Source organism: Pristis pectinata, chromosome 6 (genome assembly GCF_009764475.1).
Source record: "Pristis pectinata isolate sPriPec2 chromosome 6, sPriPec2.1.pri, whole genome shotgun sequence".
Lineage (NCBI taxonomy): Eukaryota > Metazoa > Chordata > Chondrichthyes > Rhinopristiformes > Pristidae > Pristis > Pristis pectinata.
The window spans coordinates 52,111,854-52,130,503 of record NC_067410.1 but is presented as its reverse complement, the minus strand read 5'-3'; the positions used below and the strand labels follow the sequence as shown (position 1 = coordinate 52,130,503).

The 18,650-nt window shown below is 42.5% G+C and overlaps 1 protein-coding gene across 4 annotated transcripts in view; it reads right to left on the bottom strand.

Moving 5' to 3' along the window:
* The window catches only part of cacna2d2a (calcium channel, voltage-dependent, alpha 2/delta subunit 2a), a 602,032-nt gene that overhangs the window by 322,137 nt on the left and 261,245 nt on the right, over positions 1–18,650 (bottom strand). For 3 of the 4 annotated variants that reach the window (XM_052017908.1, XM_052017909.1, XM_052017910.1), the window contains exon 4: positions 784–843. The exons of the other annotated variant lie outside the window; for it this stretch is intronic. In XM_052017908.1, the coding sequence (XP_051873868.1) occupies positions 784–843 (60 nt within the window). The remainder of the gene's footprint in view (positions 1–783; positions 844–18,650) is intronic. 4 annotated transcript variants of the gene reach the window in all.

The window sequence follows — 18,650 nt, the reverse complement described above, 5'->3', positions numbered from 1 at the left end:
TGTGAATAAAGTAATAATGGGCTAGTGTTCATGAGCTTCTGGAGGAAGCTGTAGAGGCAGGTACAAATTACAAAGTTTAAAAGACATTTAGACAAGTATATGGATAGGAAAGGTTTAGGCCAAATGCAGGCAAATGGGACTTGCTCCGATGGTCCTGTTGGTCGGCATGGACAAATTGGGCTGAAGGGCCTGTTTCCGTGCTGTATAACTCTATGGAGAAATTTTAAGAGGTTACACTCTAGTGGCTTGAAACTAAATTAAAGAGGAATAGCAAAGTTCAGTGACTGCAATTCCTGATATTGGATCATTGAAGTACAGTGCACATTTAGTGTTTATACAGAAACAATCCTGTAGCTCAGACTTCCCAGTTTTCCACAAGAAAATGTCTGTGGCTCCCAACCCCTGTGTAGTAAACAACATGATGATCTACAGCTTTTCAGAAAGAAAACAATTGAACCTTAAAGCAACAACTTCAACTGACAAATGCCGGCAAGCACCGGGAAACATGACAAATGCCAGGAAACACTGGCAGTCACCACAAGCTCTCAGAACAAATGAACCATTTCATTCTCACTATAAATCTATTGCACCATGTTTGTTCCTGGTTCCATGTAGTATTGTGTAAATCTGCTCTGTAACAATATCTTTATATCCAACCAAGGTGCAAATCAAATATTGCCATTGCGGGCAAACCTGTCGGGTGTGAGGAAGGAGATAGCCCCTTAGAGTGAATGAGGGGATAAAGTTCCCTTATAGCAATTGATAAAATTGAAACAGTCATACCTTAATATCATCTTGCCAACGATGCTCCTTCTGAAACAGCTCCGCAGCCCTGGCCAGTCTCTGGAGGAAGACAGAAATGGGAGTTAGAGATTATGCCATAGGGAAGCAGAAACTCCAGACATTCAGAGGGATAAAGGTCAACAAGGCAATTCCAGAGAAAAGCCTGGCCACAACACATGGGGGCTCCATCAGCAAAGGTAACCTGAAAATAAGGATGATCTCAAGTCGGTATCCTGAAATTTTTTGCACAACTCTGTAACCCAAAGTGAGGAGTAGGGCCATACTTCACCAAAGAGCCAATATAAACATCAGAAATAGAAGCAGCAGGTCACTCAATGTGAGTCTGCTCCGTCCTTCACTATAATGTGCCAAGTCCACTTCCCCTGGGTCCTCTGATTCCACAGATCCCAAAAATCTGTAGATCTCAGCCTTGAATGTAAATTGGTAAATTGGTTTATTGTTGTCATATGTACAGTGAAAAACTTTGTTTTGTATGTCATCCATACAGATTATTTCATTACAACAGTGCATTGAGGTAGTACGAAGGAGAACAATAACAGAATGCAGAATAAACTGTTACAGTTACAGAGAAAGTGCAGTGCAGGTAGGCAATAAGGTGCAAGGCCATGATGAGGAAGATTGTGAGGTTAAAAGTCCACCTTATTGTACTAGGGAACCATTCAATAGTCTTAAAACAGCAGGGTAGAAGCTGTCCTTGAGTCTGGTGGTACGTGTTTTCAGGCTTTTGTATCTTCTGCCTGATGGGAGGGGGTGAAGAGAGAATGTCCTGGGTGGGTGGGGTCTTTGATTATGTTGGCTGCTTTACCTAGGCAGCGAGAAGTGTAGACAGAGTCCATGGAGGGGAGGCTGGTTTCTATGATGTTCTGAGCTGTGTCCACATAACAATGTACTCAACAACAGAATGATCATTGCTCTCTAGGGAGTAAAATATCTGCATAAAGCTCAGCTTTAAATAACCAACTATTCATCCTGACACTGTGCATCCTCGTCCTGGATCTCCAGCTGGAGGGAACATCCTCTCAGCATGTACCCTGTCAGTACCTCTCACTCTTCCAAACTCCAGAGAGCAAAGAACAATGTCTCTCCAGAGGACAACACCCTCATCCTAGATAAGAACAGAAAATACTGGAAACACTCAACAGGTTAGGCAGCAACTGTGACAAAGGAAACAGGGTTAATGTCTCAACTGGAAGACCCTTTATCGAATCTGGTGGAACCCTCATCCTAGGAGTCAGTCTTGTGAATTTAAACTGCATCAACTCCAAGAGAGGTATATCCTTATTCAGGCATGGTGCCAATGCAATTGGCACTCTAAATATGGTTTCATCAAAACCTCAGGAAGATCTTGTTACTCCAGCCCATGCATTGTAAAGGCCAACATCCCTTTAGCCTTTCTAGTTGCCTGCTGTGCCTTCGTACTCACTTCCTGATGAATGAACACACCCAGATCCCTCTGTGCACCAACATTCTCTGATATCTCTCTGTCTAAGCAGTATTCTGGTTTCCCATTCTTTCTCCCATAGGACATAACCTCACAATTATACATTTTGCGACCTTCTTACTCACTTGCTCAGCATGCTTTTGTGTCCTCCTCACAACTCACTTCCGCAATTCGCTGTGAATTATCAGATGAAAAGACAGAGTAACCTATTCAAGTCAATAATATTCTACATTGACATGCCCAGTTATGATTTCCTTAATGATGGATTCCAGTGTTTTTGTTGATGAAAGATACCAGGCTTACTCTCTTCAGACAGCTACATCCTCGTCCTAGATAAAAATAGAAAGTATATTTTGCTTTCCCTCCCTTCTTAAACAGCAGTGTAACACTTGCTGCGTTCCAATCAGCTAGAACTCTTGCAGAATCTGGAGAACTTAGAAAGAACATAGCAAATTCCCCTGCTATCTCTGCAGCCACCACCTTTCCAACCCTATTAAACAGGGCATTTGCCAGTTTTATGAGCATTAATTTCTTCACTACTTTCTCTTTGGTGATATTAGTTGGGTTTCTTGCTGTTATTGGACCCATGATCCCCTTCCATTCATTACATTTTCTGCAGACAATGGACTTAAGGTATTCTTTTAGAGTCTGGGCCATTTCTTTAGTTTCTGTCATAAGTTCATCTGATATCGTCTTTATAGGATCTACATTTATTTTTACTCTCAATATACTTTCTCCCCCTGTCATTCTTTGTTCTTTCATTGTTGCTTCTAACGAAATTCCAATTTCTCAAGCTTATTATTCTTGGCAAAACTATGAATCTCTTCTTTTAATCTAATCCTCTGCCTAACCCCCTTTCTAAGGCACAGATGGATAACTGTTGTTACTAGAATGTGTTTTGGTTGAGAATTTTGGAATATTTCTTCAGAGATTGTCATTGCTTATCTACTGGCAAACCTTTCATTTCAATTTCCCCATGTTCCCTTCAATTCAATTTAAGTTCAAGGCTCCAATTCTGGAGTGATCGGTGCCCCTTTCTCTCAAACTGCACACAGTGATCACTTTCTGACAGAACAGAGAAGTATTGCTACAACTTTATAGAGTGCTGGTGAGACTGCATCTGACCTGACCAATCCTGACTCTATGTTGAGTTTGCATGTTTTCCCTGTGACCGTGTGGGTTTCCTCCGGGTGTTCTGGTTTCCTCCCACATCCCAAAGAGAAGCAGGGGAGCCACTGTAAATTGCCCCTCGTATGTAGGTGAGTTGAAGAATCTGGGTGGAGTTGATAGGAATGTGGGGAGAATAAAATGGGATTACTGCAGGATTAGTTCAAAGTGGGTGCTTGATGGTTGGCACAGATTCATTGGACCTCAGAGCCTGTTTCCATGATGTGTGACTCTGAAAAAAAGCTTCTTTATGTCAATTCCTGTAATGAAGAGATTGTCTAGTGAGGACACCTTGAACCAGTTGGATCTATACTCTTTGGAGTGTAGAAGAATGAGAAACAAACATACTGAAACATGTAGTGAAACTAAAATTGGTGGAGTTACAGACAGTTAAAGTTGTCAAAGGATACAGCAGGACATAGATCAGTTATAGATATGGGCAGAGAAATGGCAGATGGAGTTTAATCCGGGCAAGTGTGAGGTGTTACACTTAGGGAGGTCAAATGTAAGGGGAATGTACTCAGTATATAGCAGGACCCTTAAGAATATTGATGTACAGAGGGATCTTGGGATCCAAATCCATACAGGAAGGATATGGAGGCTTTGGAGAGGATGAAGAAGAGGTTCACCTGGATGCTGTCTGGATTGCAGAATATTACTATAAGGAAAGGTTGGACAGACGTGGGTTGTTTCCTCTGGAGCATCAGAAGCTGAGGGGAGACCTGATAGAAGTTTACGAAAATTATGAGAGGGATAGATAGGGTAGACAAACAGAATCTTTTTCCCAGGGTAGAAGTGTCAAACACAAGAGGCCGTAGCTTTAAGGTGAGCGGGGGAATGTTTAAGGGAGATGTGAGGAGCAAGTTTTTTTTACGTAGTGATAGGTAGCTAGAATGTGCTGCCAAGGGTGGTGTTAGCAGACACGATAGAGGCATTCAGACAGACATATGAACATGAAGGGAATAGAGGGATATGGATCCATGACATGGGATCAATTTCATTTGGCATCATGCTCACCATATACATTGTGGGTCGAAGGGCCTGTTCCTGTGCTGTACTATTCTATATTCTGTGTAAGATTTTAAGGGGGCTTGAGAGTGTGGATGCTGAGAGCATGTACCCTTCTTGGGGAAACGTGGAAGGAAAGGGCATTGTTTCAGAATAAGGGTCCACCTTATGTGATGAGGAGGGATTTCTTCTCCAAGAGGGTTGTGAACCTTTGGAATTCTCTACTCAGAGAGCTGTAGAGGCAGAGACATTGAATATGTTCAAGGATGAGACAGATATTTGACTACATGGTAGACAATGGATAATGGCAATTAGGTAGGAAAGTGGAGTTGAGGCCAAGATCAGATCAGCCATGATTTTAAGGACTCGAGGGGCTGCTCCTGTTCCTAGCACTTACATTTGAATTTTCTTGTATGTTGATTCCTTACTCATGCAAAGAGGATAAGGTCTTATACCTCTCATAAATCTGAGAAACTTTATACTTTTAATGCACATACAATGATGGTCAAAGCAAAGTATGACGAACAAACAATATGAAAAAATGTGTAATGGTCTTTGAAAATGAGGTGATATTTGGAGCTGAACCCTGCTCTGCATCAGCTGTGTTGTCAAGTGCAGCATGAAATTTACAGAAGGACAATAATACATGGGAATAAAGGGAAGACAGCAAGGTTGATAGGAAGATGGAAAGCAGTGACAAGGAATGGGTACAATGATGTTTGTCGAATGAGGAAAGTGCTACATTCCATAGGTGTTGGGGCTGCTCTTATTTATTTGGATGTAGAAAGTGATTTCTACTTGAGCGAGAATGACAAGTAGTGAATGGTTGGTAGAGGATGTAGTTAAGTTGGCAAGCTGTACAGATAAATGACAGATGCTGTTCAAAGTGCTAACATGAAGTACAGATTTGGCAGCTCAGAACAGGAAAAAGAAATGGACTTTAATTGGTAAGATTTTAAATGAGATCCATGCCTTTGAATCAAAAATAGAATATAACCACAAGAATGTGGTGATAATGTTGTGGTATAAGACCTCTCATTGCAGAGACATTGTAAAAACAACGGACAATCAGCCCTTTAGATTCAAGAGAGTGAACAGGTAGAAGGGTTTAGAAATTAAAGGTTTATCTCAGAGCTGAGAAGGAGCACATAGAGTGGAACTATAACAGTTTACAGCCCAGAACCATCATTTCTAAAGTAAGCTAAAGACTAATCCCATTGCACTACACCTCCTTTTGTCTAATCTGCCCGAGGACTCCACCTGGGATGATCCTGTGCCAAGAAGTGTAAGGATATCTCCTAACCTTCCTTCTAAGCTGCATTGTTGAATTGATAATCCAGTGGTGAGCCCAGCCAAAGGAAACAATCCTTCACAAGAGATGACAGGAGCAGGTCATTCAGCCCCTCTGTTCAATGATCACGCTTGACCCATTACATCAGTGCCACTTTGCTGCCCTGATCCCATAATGCCTTTACTCCTTTTCACCAATAAAACCACACTGATGAAGAGGCTGTTGTAAAGTCATCTAAAGGGGACTTAGTGGATTGAAACTGAGGAAGATTGAAGAGTAGTTTCTCCCTCACTGCCTTTGATAGCTGGGAATGGGCCTGACACTCCAGCGCCATCCATTTTCAAAGCTAGCTGATTTGGCAGATGAGTTGTTACAATCTCCTTTGTGGATTCTGACTTCTCTGATCATCCTGCTGTCTTTATCAACTGACAGTGTTTGTGGAGTGTGATGAGAGCCAGAATCAGTAGTCTAAACCCACCATTCCATTTTCTTACCCTTTTAAAGTGTGAGAATAGGTTAAGCTTATTTCAGACCCCTAACATTCACTTTACTAGATAAAATTGTGTGTGGAACAGATGATGGGTATCCTGAGGGACACTTTAGAGGGAATCAGCTAGTAGATGGGTCCATTAGTCCATTAGCTCTATATGCAGGGTGGATGCCCAGTTTACAATTAAGGACAGCTGCAGACCTCCTCCTGGAGTGGAGTGGAGTTACTACGACCTCACTGGTGGCAAGTCTCTGAAGAGGAAGGGCAGGAAAGTCAGCATAACTCATGCAAAGAGAAACAAAGGACTGCAGACGCTGGAATCTGGATGAAAAACACTATGATGCTGGAGAAACTCAGCAGGCCGGGCAGCATCTGTAGAGAAAAGCAGGCAGTTAATGTTTTGGGTCAGGACCCTTCTTCAGGACTGAAGATAGGAAAAGGGGAAGCCCAATATATAGGAGGGAAAAGCTGAGCAGTGATAGGTGGACAAAAGAGTGGAGGCAGGGTGGGCACAAGGTGGTGATAGGTAGATCTCTCGACCACAGTCGGGGGGAAGCCCCAGTTAGAAAATAAATTGGACATCTTGTATGTCCTGGAGTGGAAAGCCTCATCATGGGAGCAGATGCGGCGGAGGCGGAGAAATTGAGAAAAAGGGATAGCATCCTTGCAAGAGACAGGATGGGAGGAGCTGTAATCGAAGTAGTTGTGGGTGTCAGTGGGTTTGTAGAAGATGTCGATGGATAAGTAGTCTCCTGAGATGGAAACGGAAAGTTCAAGGAAGGAGAGAGAGGTATGCTTCTTCTCTTCTTCCCTTTCCCAGCCTATCTCTCTTTTTTCTACCTTTTTTTCCCTTTCTCTCCTTACCTTTGACCCATCCCCTGGTGAATCTGCTTACCTCTCCTCCCCCACACCTGCCTATCATTGTCTCTTACCTGCATCTTGTGCCCACCACCTTGTGCCCACCCCGCCTCCCCTCTTTTATCCATCTATCACTGCTCTGCTTTTCCCTCCTATATATTGGGCTTCCCCTTTTCCTATCTTCAGTCCTGAAGAAGGGTCCTGACCCGAAATGTTGACCGGCTGCTTTTCTCCACGGATGCTGCCTAGCCTGCTGAGTTCCTCCAGTATCATCGTGTTTTTCATAACTGATGCAAAGGTTGCCAACATGTCTTGAAGGGGAGGTGCACTTTGAAGCAGAGAGCCAGGAAGCTCCACAATGGGAAGATTGGGTGTAGGAGGACCAGAGAGGGCACCCAAACGGTCCATACTTGCATTTCTACCAATCTGGTGTACTGCATTTGGTGTTCACACTGTGGTCTCCTCTGCATCAGAGAAACCAAATACAGATTGGTAAATGGATGCAAAGTCCCAGTGTTCAGTCCGCAGAAGTAACCCTGAGTTTCTGTTTGCCTGCTGTTCTAATTCTTGATTCCATTCCTGCTCTAACCTACCTGTCAGTGGCCTCCTCTACTGTTGTAACAAGGCCCAATATAAGCTTGAGGACCAACATCTCATCTTCTGTGTTATGGATTCAGGAGTTATGGACTTACGTGAACATACCAGACATTAATGCAAATGAGAACCAGTCTTCAGTTCTTAATGTAAATTGCAAGCAGTAATCAGTTTGAAGTTAAAAGGTCAGCTTTGTAAACAAACAGTACTGTCTACAGTACAGTGCTGGCCCACAGCAGGGGGCTGGCTGCTCAAGAGGTATGGTTTGCAAAGTGAAGTGACCATGAGACTTTCTCGTCTGCATCAGTTAAACATAAGACAATGGGGTTATAGTAATTGGCCCACATCAAACCAGGCAATATGGGCTAAGTTATTTTGCACCATTGCGACCAAGTTGAAGGAAGCTTGCAGACCTGACTGATATTGTCACTTAACACATCAAACATGGTCACAGGCATATTTGCTCAATCAATAGTTGGGATATTTGTGTGCTCAGAGACTCAGCCCTCACAGCATTAATTTGGGTGTCTGGGTTCTCTGTCCTCAGAAGCTTTTAGACCATCTGTGTGAATTACTTTGTCCCAGCAAAGGTGTTTGAACATTCAGAGATGTCTCCCACTGCAGATATGTAACCCAAAGGAAGCATTGTCAGATTCAAAATATTGAAGTAACCGATGCTATTGTAGCTAATGAAATTGTATGAATCATCTATTGTTACCTTTGATCTTAAAGAGTATAAAAATGTGATGTACTTTGAGTTCGGGAGACTCTACCAAGAGGGTCTCCAGGAGAATGCCTGCTTGTTGTGATGAATAAAGACTTTTATATCACCAGCTTCAGTGTCTCTCCAGTGACTCATATCAAAGTTCCAACATTCTATATGGACACATTGCAACTTGCTGGATTCAATACTGAATTCTATAACTTTTGCAACAGCTTTCTTTCTCTGTACCAGAACTGGCTGGTGCTCCTGTGATACAGGTACAGTTTTCTCTCTCCAACAGCACACCCTGACCTCATGTTCCACAGCCCTGCATTTTAAAACTATTATGTCCCTTTGTTTGTGTCCTCACTCTCTAACTGTCCCCATTAACTCATTGATTGGATGACCCTGTCCCTACTTACCCTCCTGACAACCCTGTCTTCACCTTATCATACATTTTCCCTTCTCCTTTCCATCCTTCCCCCATTTCCTCCGCAACTTAAAACCAACTTGTTTTATCTCTTCCCCAGTTCTGATAAAGGGCCTTCAACCTGCATGAACTCTGTTTCTCCTTCCACAGATGATACTTGACCTGCTGAGTGTTTCCAGTATTTCCTGCTTTTATTTCAGATTTCCAGCATCTGCAGGTTTTGCTTGATTTTCAGCGCACCCATCTTCTCCAACATGGAGGCCCTGGATCCAGGTGGTGAGCAGGAGGAGGGAGATTCCATTTGCACTGAAGAAGTGAGAGAGGACAGCAGAATTCCTTCAGGCAACACCTGCCAATGCCTTCAGTTGCAACATTATGGCTACATAGTTTAATAAAGATAAAGTAAAATAAAGTTTTACTTTAAATAAAGCCAAATGAAGTTTAATGACCTCACTAGAGTTGTCAAAGACCACTGTCCTTTACTTACTTGCTTGCGCTCCACCAGCACCACATACCCTCCTCCTCAAGAGTCCCCTTCCCTCTCCCGCAGCCTGGGGCCAGAGATTTCCATGAGTCGGTGAGCATATGTTTAAGGTTAGAGGAGAAAGATTCAAAGGGGATCTGAGGGACAGGTTTTTCCACACAGGGGGTGGCGGGTCTGTAGAATGAGCTGCCAAAGGAAGTGGTAGAGGCAGGTGAAATAACAACATTTAAAAGACATTTGGATAGGTTCATGGATAGGAAAGGTTTGGAGAGATATGGGCTAAACACAGGCAAATGTGATCAGCTTAGAAAGGCATCTTGATCGGCATGGACTAGTTGAGCCAAAGATTCTATTTCTGTGCTGTATAACTCTATGGCTCTGTTAAATCCAAAAACCATTTCTTTTAAAGTTGATACTTTTTTTTGCTAAGCATTTTAGATGCCAACAGTATTCATGAAGAGAAATTCAAATGCATTTATGTAATAGTGGACTTGGAGTCAAATCAAAAATTTAGGCGTGTTTGTTTATACACAACAAGATGGTCTCTGTAGCATTGTCCAGCAAACATCCAATACTTTCCAGAAGCAAATGCTTGCCTTGACTGAAGTATATTGGAGAGGTCAGGAATCTTGGCCAGGATAGAAACACTCATTAGCAGAGGGGACTGAAAGCCTTGTCTGTGGTATGGACACATTTGCGCATTTGCACATTTGGTATGGACAAGTGCATACATTTTAACGGATCCACAATGTTTCCTAAAGTGTCATCATAATTGTTATTGTCTTATTGGATACAGCAGGGAATTCAGCCCATTTGGTTGATGCTGGTTCCAAGCAAAGCAGTCCCATGTCTTATTCCCCTTCATCCACAACTTAGTCTCTCTAATTCCTTCCAATTCTTTCATCACTTGCTCACATTAGGGGGAAAGAGGCCAATTAACCTTCCAGCAAGTTTTTGGGATGTGGGAGGAAACTGGAACAGAGGGGAAACTCACACTGTTACAGGGAGAACGTGTAAATTTTCCACAGACAGCACCTAAGGTCAGGTTTGAACCTGGAGCTATGACTGCTGTGCCACAGTGTTACCCAGTTATTTCATACCATGGGCAAATTATACAAAGGTTTGGGCAATGAACAGTAGGGACTTCATTGACCCAATTCCCCTTTGAAAGCATTGTTGAATCTACACATTTTCCAGCAATATACAGATCACAATAACTCACTGCTAAAATTCTTCCTCGTCTACTCTCCAGTTCCTTTGCTAATTAACTGAAATCTATGCCCTCTGGTTACTGTACCAATGCTTCTCCTTGTGGGAATTCTCTTCACTTATCGAACTCTCAAACCCCTCAGTCTGAAACACCCCAATTCAATTCCCCCTTTATTTGGACATTTGTTTCTGTTGAATGATCAGATTGCTTGGGGCTACAATCAGCTTCTGGTCCAATCAGTAAAAACCTGATGATCATGTGTTGCCTGCAATCCAGGAAGGTTGAATCTGCTGGAGACGCATCACCAGTGGTTCTTACAGGTTTAACAGCCGGCACGATTCGGGACTGTAATCCAAAACTCCCTGCTCTCGAGACTGGTGGGTATTACTACACACCATGAAATGAAGCGTATTCAGAATTACTGAACCAAGACATCAATGGAATGAGTAGCGAGAACAAAATGCTTGCTGCAAGCATCTTCTCTAATGAATTTTAATGCTGCCTGAGGTAACACTGAGCTGACAAGCCCCCTCTCCCCTCCACAGTGCTCTCATATGTTTTCATTCCATTGGTTTCCTTAGGCCAAGGGAAGGAGGGAGAGACAGATGGATCCACAATCTGTACATTTCCCCTTTGGTGAATCAGAAGGAAAATACTTTTGGCTCTAATTGTGGCAGTTTCAGTAACAGCATTAAACAGGTATTGTGGTTATCCTTCTGATAATTTCCCTGACTTTGCAATTAATTAAGTTATTCAGATTTAGGTGACCTGACAAATTCAGATAATCTGTTCTAAAATGGTGTATAGGAAAACAGAGGAGCCATCAGGCTGCATCTGTGAAAGAGGTGATAAACACAAGCACCACCTAACACCACGCTGACACACTACATGGGAAGCACTTAAAAGGGATGTCTCAAGCCAGGTATTCAATAATCACAAGCACATCCAGGTTGGACAACGCCACCATTCTCCACATAACCATACCCATAATGCATTTAGCTGAGCATTACAAAAGACATTTAAGATTTATTTAATATGCACAACTATTGGCATTGGTATTGGTTTATTATTGTCGCATATACTGAGAGATACAGTAGTGAAAAGTTTTTGTTTGGTGCCATCCAGACAGATCATTCCATACATAAGAGGTAGTAAAGAGAAAACAGAATGCAGAATATAGTGTTGCAGTTACAGAGAAAGTGCAGTGCAGGCAGACAAATAAAGTGCAAGGGCCACAACCAGGTAGACTGGGAGATCAAGAGTTCATCTTTAGCGTGTGAGAGGTATGAGAATGACCAGGGTGAGAAGGGTCCTTGATTATGTGGCTGCTTTCCCGAGGCAGCAGGAACTGTAGATGGAGTCAATGGAGGGGAGGCTGGATTGCGTGATGGACTGGGCTGTGTTCACAACTCTCTACAACTTCTTGCAGTCTACAACTAAACTACAACTCTCCAACACATGGTATTACATCAAAACAGGAACAGGAAAGCACCACTTCCTGGCCACGTATAACTGTGCATCAATATGTGGTGAGGTAACCCAATTACCATAACACACCTGTTGCTATAGCCCTACATACAAATACACAACAGTTACATGAACATTTACATGTTAGCTGGAGCAGACAGCCAAGGTGAAACAAAAATTGGGACTGTGGGAGTGGTGTTCACTCTCAATAACAGGCAAGAACCTGGTGGCACAGGTGAGGCCCATTCCCTGTTTCTGCATCGTGACAGGCATCTGAGCCATCATCCATTTCATCTGGGAATCCAAGATGAAGCATGTCCACCAGGTAACAATGTAGTCAATGCCCCAGAGAATGGAGGGAGAATCATTCCCAACATTGCCCTCCTCCTGATGGCCACTTTTTCATGTGACTGCACCAGGATGTGCATAGAACCGGAGTACACGGGCACCAAGTGTCAAAACATGCTGAGGTTCTACCTGTCCCCAGTGCTGCAAAGGATGGACCTGGCCTCATTACTGCACAATGTCCTATTCACTTGGACTTTGCCACATGACCTGATCTTTGTGGAAAAGTTCTGTTGGGAAAACACCTTTGACCACAAATCCATCAGGCGTTGGTCAGCACAGAACATCTTGCAAGCACTGTGGGAGAAGGACACGATGGATCCTATGGGATGGTTCGCTGAACAGACTGTCAAAAGCATTTGCCAGAATGCCTCATTGCCAGAACTCACCAACAAGTACAAAGACCTCAGTAGGCTGGCAGTGAGAGGGGCTCTCCTCGTCAGATACTTCCTGCACAGTCGGAATATCACTCCCATCAGGGCTTGTGTCTACATGACTTATTTACAAATCATACACACACCACACTGAAATCAAGTGTATGAACACCATATACACAGACACAGACACACAGGCGCATAGACACACACACAGACAGACACACACACAGATGCATAGGCACACACACACAGACGCACAGACACACACACACACACACACACACACACAGACGCACACACAGATGCATAGACACACACACACACACACACACAGAGCCACTTCAGATTCAGTCAGCTGACTTGCTTCCTCAGTTGTTTCGATCTCCTCAGCTGCATGGCCTGACATTGCATTAGCTTCTTGAACTCAAGGCACACTGCCTTTCTTATCCTTCCATCAGTTGCTGGTTTTATGTCCTCCCCGGAATGGATTTGTCCTCACATATATTATCGTCCTCAGTATACTTGGGTTAGTCTCCTACTGCGATCATTTAGTTGACACAGACATCTCTGACCTTATTTCCTCTGCTTAGCAAGTTCCATTTCAGACCACAGTCTTCTTTATGGTGTTCCAGTTCTGTGTCTCACACTTGTACAATGGTCTTCTGACTCTGAATCTTTCACTTAGTTGTTCAAATTGCCTATTCACATCATGATTCAGTTCACATAAGCACAATTTTCAACTTCACATTGCTGTTAACTTTGAACAAATGAGGTTTCTGGGCTTTTCTTTTTTTTTAATCTAATATCAGCCTTAGCTAGCCAAAGCTTGATCACTCTTACCATGGAGTTATTACTTTTAAATGTCATGCACATTTGTTGAGAATTTTTCTTAATATATTTCCATTGTTTATCTATTGGCAAACCTTATTATGTAATTTCCCAATCTACCTATGCCAATGCACCCACTCAAACCCATATAATTGGTTTTATTTAAACTCATAGCTCTACCTTCTAACTGTTCTGTACATTTCTTGAACTGCATACAAATTTCTATCCTATTATGATCACCTTTCCCACAAGGACTTTGCTGAGAGATTATGAATTAACACTGTCTCATTAGAGATAAGGGCAATTCCCATGTTGCTTCCAAGATGTTTTTGTTGCAGAAAATTTCTACAATATGCATTCTATGAACTCATCCTCCCAACTACTTTTGCCAATTTTATTTGTCCACTGTAAATGAAGATTAAAGTCCCTTGTGACAATTGAATCACTGTTGCTGTAAGCTTTATTTATTTCCTGATTAGTTCTCATTCTGGTTTTGTTGCTCCAGTTAGTGAGCACCTGTAAACCATTCTAACCAGAGTCTTTTTCCTCTTTTGTTAGCTCTTTTCTCGTCTCATATTGATTACACTTTCTGTTCTTCTAGGTCTAGATCATTACTCCTCATTAGTGTCCTGATGTAATCTGTTATTATCAAGACAATAGCGCACCTTTTCCATTTTGTCTGTCCTTTCTAAACATCAAATATCCTGGAATATTCAGTTCCTGGCCTTGGTCACTGTACAACCACATTTCTACAGTGGGTCTTTAGTCAGATCCATTTGTGCCGTTAGTGTGCCTATTACATTATGAATATTTCATGCATTCAGATCCAATACTTTTAGTTTTAACTTCTTAACCACTTTCTCTTGCATTGACTTTATTCATTGATGCACCATCATCATTAAACTCTCTCCCTCTGCTTACCTTTACTCATTGCTTCCCAGCCATGAAAATATCCAACCTTTCCCTTACCTAAAACTTCCTTTCATTAGTTTCTTCCTCTTCCTAGACTTCCCTCGAGGTTAAGGATGACTTGTTCCACTCCAGTTCTCAGTCTGGATGATGCCTCATCATATTTTAACATGGGTTGGCTGTGACACACCAGCTACCAAAGTGACTTGACAGAGAGAGGTCTTGTTCCTTTGGCAAGGAGGTCCTACACGATTGAAGAGAAGTAAAGCCCTAGATATAGTGCTTGTTATTTAATCTGCCAGGACATTGGCCCCATTCTGGGTAACTGGAATTCTTCCAACCTGCACAGCTCTCTCCTTCCCCAGTCCTGCTGCCAGTGCCAATCAACCCCACCTACACTTGGGGAATTAACCTATCAATCAGCACGTCTTTGGGATGTGGGAGGAAACCAGGGTACCTGAAAGAAACTCACATGGTCACAAGGAAAACATGCAAACTCTACACAGACAGCGCCAAGGTCAGGATTGAACCCGGGTCACTGGAGCTGTAAGGTAGCTGCTGTGCCATTGTGTTGTCCATCTGGTGAACTTGATGAGGAGCAGACAGTCTTGTCACCCAGGAGAAGGTTCCTGCTGCCCATGTGACGACTGCAAGAACGGAAAGCTGACAGTTTGGAGCTCACTACTGCCATTGGTCATCTGATTTGGAATGAAAAGCTAAGCTCATTAATGGTGACCTTTGAACTATTAAATTGTTGTAATTTAAACTGTTTTATTAGTCCTCTAGCAAAGGAAATCTGCTGCCCTAATTGAGTGTGGCCCCTCTGTGACTCCAGACCATGAGCAAGCGGTGACTCTTATCTACCCTCTGAAGTGGTCAGGCACGGCATTTTTGTGCAGAGGGCATTTGGGAAAGGCAGCCATTGGTGGCCTCAATCTCCCATGGACAAAGTCAGCCTCGCCCACAGTAGTACCATGCTGTTTCAGGCTTCTCCGTTTTGAACATTACACTGAACTTAATTATAACAATGTCTCAGTTAGATGACTCTTTGCAAATTGTTGGCGAGTCCACTCAGTCTGGCTGTTAACACATGTTAACACAGCCTGTTCTTAGCTGGTTCTTAGTTGGTTGTGAAAAACTACCCAGAAATGACTCCAGAAAGTCACTGCCTTTCAGACACAAACTGTTGGCTTATCCCAATTTACATGAAATCTCACATTCACTATTAAAGCCATCCTGGTTCTACTACAAGGCAGCATTTGCCGCTTCATAGGAGTTGACGCACAAATACCACCAGAGCCTTAATTCCTTACGTACCTTTTAATTTTATCTTATCCATAGTCTCCAGTGTCTGCTTTACCTCTTGAAATGTCCTCTGCCATTAATGATTTCTTCCTTAATTACTCAGGCTATTCCTCCCCTTCTACACATAAAACTTACAGCTTGATCTATTTGGCTGCCAGTGATGGCTCCCATCTCACACTCTCATGTCGAACCTGTGTCTGTAATTCACTCAAAGTGTTCATCATGTAATGAGTGTTTTTGTAAAACTAAACAACATACCTGCTTTTCTGCTCCAATGTTTCTCTCACAACTTCCATTCCCCTCTCCTGATTTAATTAACATACATTCCTTAATTTTCCCTTTGTCAGTAGTGCTTAAAGCACCATTGCCAATTTCTCCCTCAACTGGCCAAAGAATGCTACTCATGTTCCTTTTCACCTCCACAGCTGTTCTCCCATCTATGTACAAGTTGTCATGTTACCACCCTGACTATCATTTCTACCAGGAATCCCTGTTCTGCCCAGTTTAGGTGCAGCCCACCTAAATGGTACATTCTCTTCCTGTTCCATACTGGTGCCATGACCCATGAAATGAAATCCCTCTGACCCATATCATGCCCTCAGCCATGTGTGCACCTCTCTGACCCACCTACCTTCACCCCAATCGCAGGTGAGAATCCTCGAGTTTGTGTTCTTTAATTTAGCTTCTGCCTCGCCCTTGCTTTGTTGCTGGTCACAGTCTGCATTCTCCACCTCAAACACGTGCCCCCTCCCCCATCACCCACCTCCCCCACCGCACACTCCAAAATCTTTCCAAGCCAGCTTGAGATGTTCTTTATCTTGGAACCAGGTAGGCAACACATTTTCAGTCATGCTCATGCCAACCCTTTTCTGCTCTTAGGTACCTATTGGACATATCCACATACTCATAATACCCCATATGTGAACATGCATGCAAAAAATCTTCGAAGGACAGAACTATACAAAACTTCCAGGTATCACAGATTCACCAACTTGGGAACACAGCTCCTGAACAGACAGGAACCAGTCTCAGAGGATAGATAGATATGGTGCACAGATATAGAACAACCCTCCAAATTCAGATATACCATCACTGGATCACTGATACACACCAGTCACATAACACTGACTCAATGTCCAGCTTTTGCAAAATAGCACAGGGTGCCTATATGTACAAAATTTCAGTTAAGACCTGTCTTGAATCCTGCTAAGCTATTCTTAGTATTCTACAATAGGAATCACAGATTTATTTCAATTATAAACATATTAAGATTATTTATGCCCGAATGTTTCCTTACCTCTGTTACTGATTATTTCTGAATCATCACTAAACAATAAATTTAATTTGCCCGCCAGATACAAATGCCTTGTCCAACAGTTGCTCTGAATTATCTCAATGCCTATGGCAACAAGAGCTAAATCTGTGGCTTTCCGGTGTGAATGCATGTGCCATTACTGATTAACTCCACTGAGTGTAGTGATTCTTACTTCATTCTCTACAATATATCCCTAAATTATAACCCTAATCCTACCTCAGCAATGGAACACTATGGACCACCTCTTGCATTACCATGGACCTGTCTTGGTGTTTTTTCTGTACTAACGTCTTGTGTTGCTCAGTCTTTTTTTTCTCTTCACTATCTGGTATAATTGATGTATATTTTACGGATAATTTATGTTCTGTGAGTTGTCAATACCCACGTGCCTGTGATGCTGCTGCAAGCAACTTTTTCATTGTACCTGTACCTCACTGCACTTGTGCATATGACAACAAACTTGACTTGACTCGACTCGTGCACCACATTGTGTGTCCATGTGATGTTCTCTACACTGGAGAAACCCAAGCAGTCACCCACATAATGGGTGACTGCTTGGCAGAACCCTTCTTTTTAATCTGCAATAGTGACCCTGAGCTTCCAGTTGCCTGTTGCTATCTCTATCCCAAACCCACTCTGACTTATTTGTTTTCTGTACTGTTCCAATGAGGCCCAATGTAAACCTCAGGAACAGCCTTCTCACCTCATCTTCTGTCTAGACATGCAGCAGCCTTCAAAATCAAATCAAATTCAACAATTTTAAATAACCTGCTTGTTCTGTTGTATCAGAACTGGCCAGTTTTGCTGTAAGGTCTCTAGCATTCTTCTTTTTGGTGTTAGGTCTCAGCCAAAGCTCTACCCATTTTAGATATCCCATTGTTTTCTCCCTCTCTAACTACTCCCAATAATCTACCAGTCAGGTGGCTCTGTAGACAGTGGAATCACCTCAGAAACCATTGCTTCACCTGATTAAAGATATTCCCTTTTTCTGCCCTACTTTCTCTGCAACTTAAAACTATTTTTCTCTCTTTCCCAGTTCTGAAGAAGGGTCTTCAACCTGCGACATTAACTCTATTTCTCTTTCCACAGCTGCTCCTTGACCTGCTGAATGTTTCCAGCATTTTCTGTTTTTACTTCTGTGTCCAGCATCTATCTTTTTCAATATATTATTCCCTACTGGCTCATTGAAGGAGAACACTGATTAATACTTCTGTGAGTTAGAAGAAATGGAATGATTTCCTATTGTACCCCTTGTATCTGCAATGTGAACAGCTCCCACCAGGGTGTGAATGAGCATTGCTGTAACCATGTTCTTGGACTCAAATAGAATCTAACCACTGGGATACTGAGATGTTGTTGTGTATCAGGATCAACTGGGCAAAGATCCTCATCTTCAATGCCTTTCCAAGACTAAAGGGGTAGAGAGTCAACATTGGGCACGTTGGCTATCAAGTTGCAAATGTACCCAAAATTGCACTAGTTTTGAGTGACATATCCCTCAAAACTTATTTGCAAACAGACATAAAAACTACAATGAACTAGCATAGTGCTGTATCTGTAATAATCCAATGTGTTAATAAAATATATTTGCATTGAAGTATATTGCCTGACATAAATCTATATG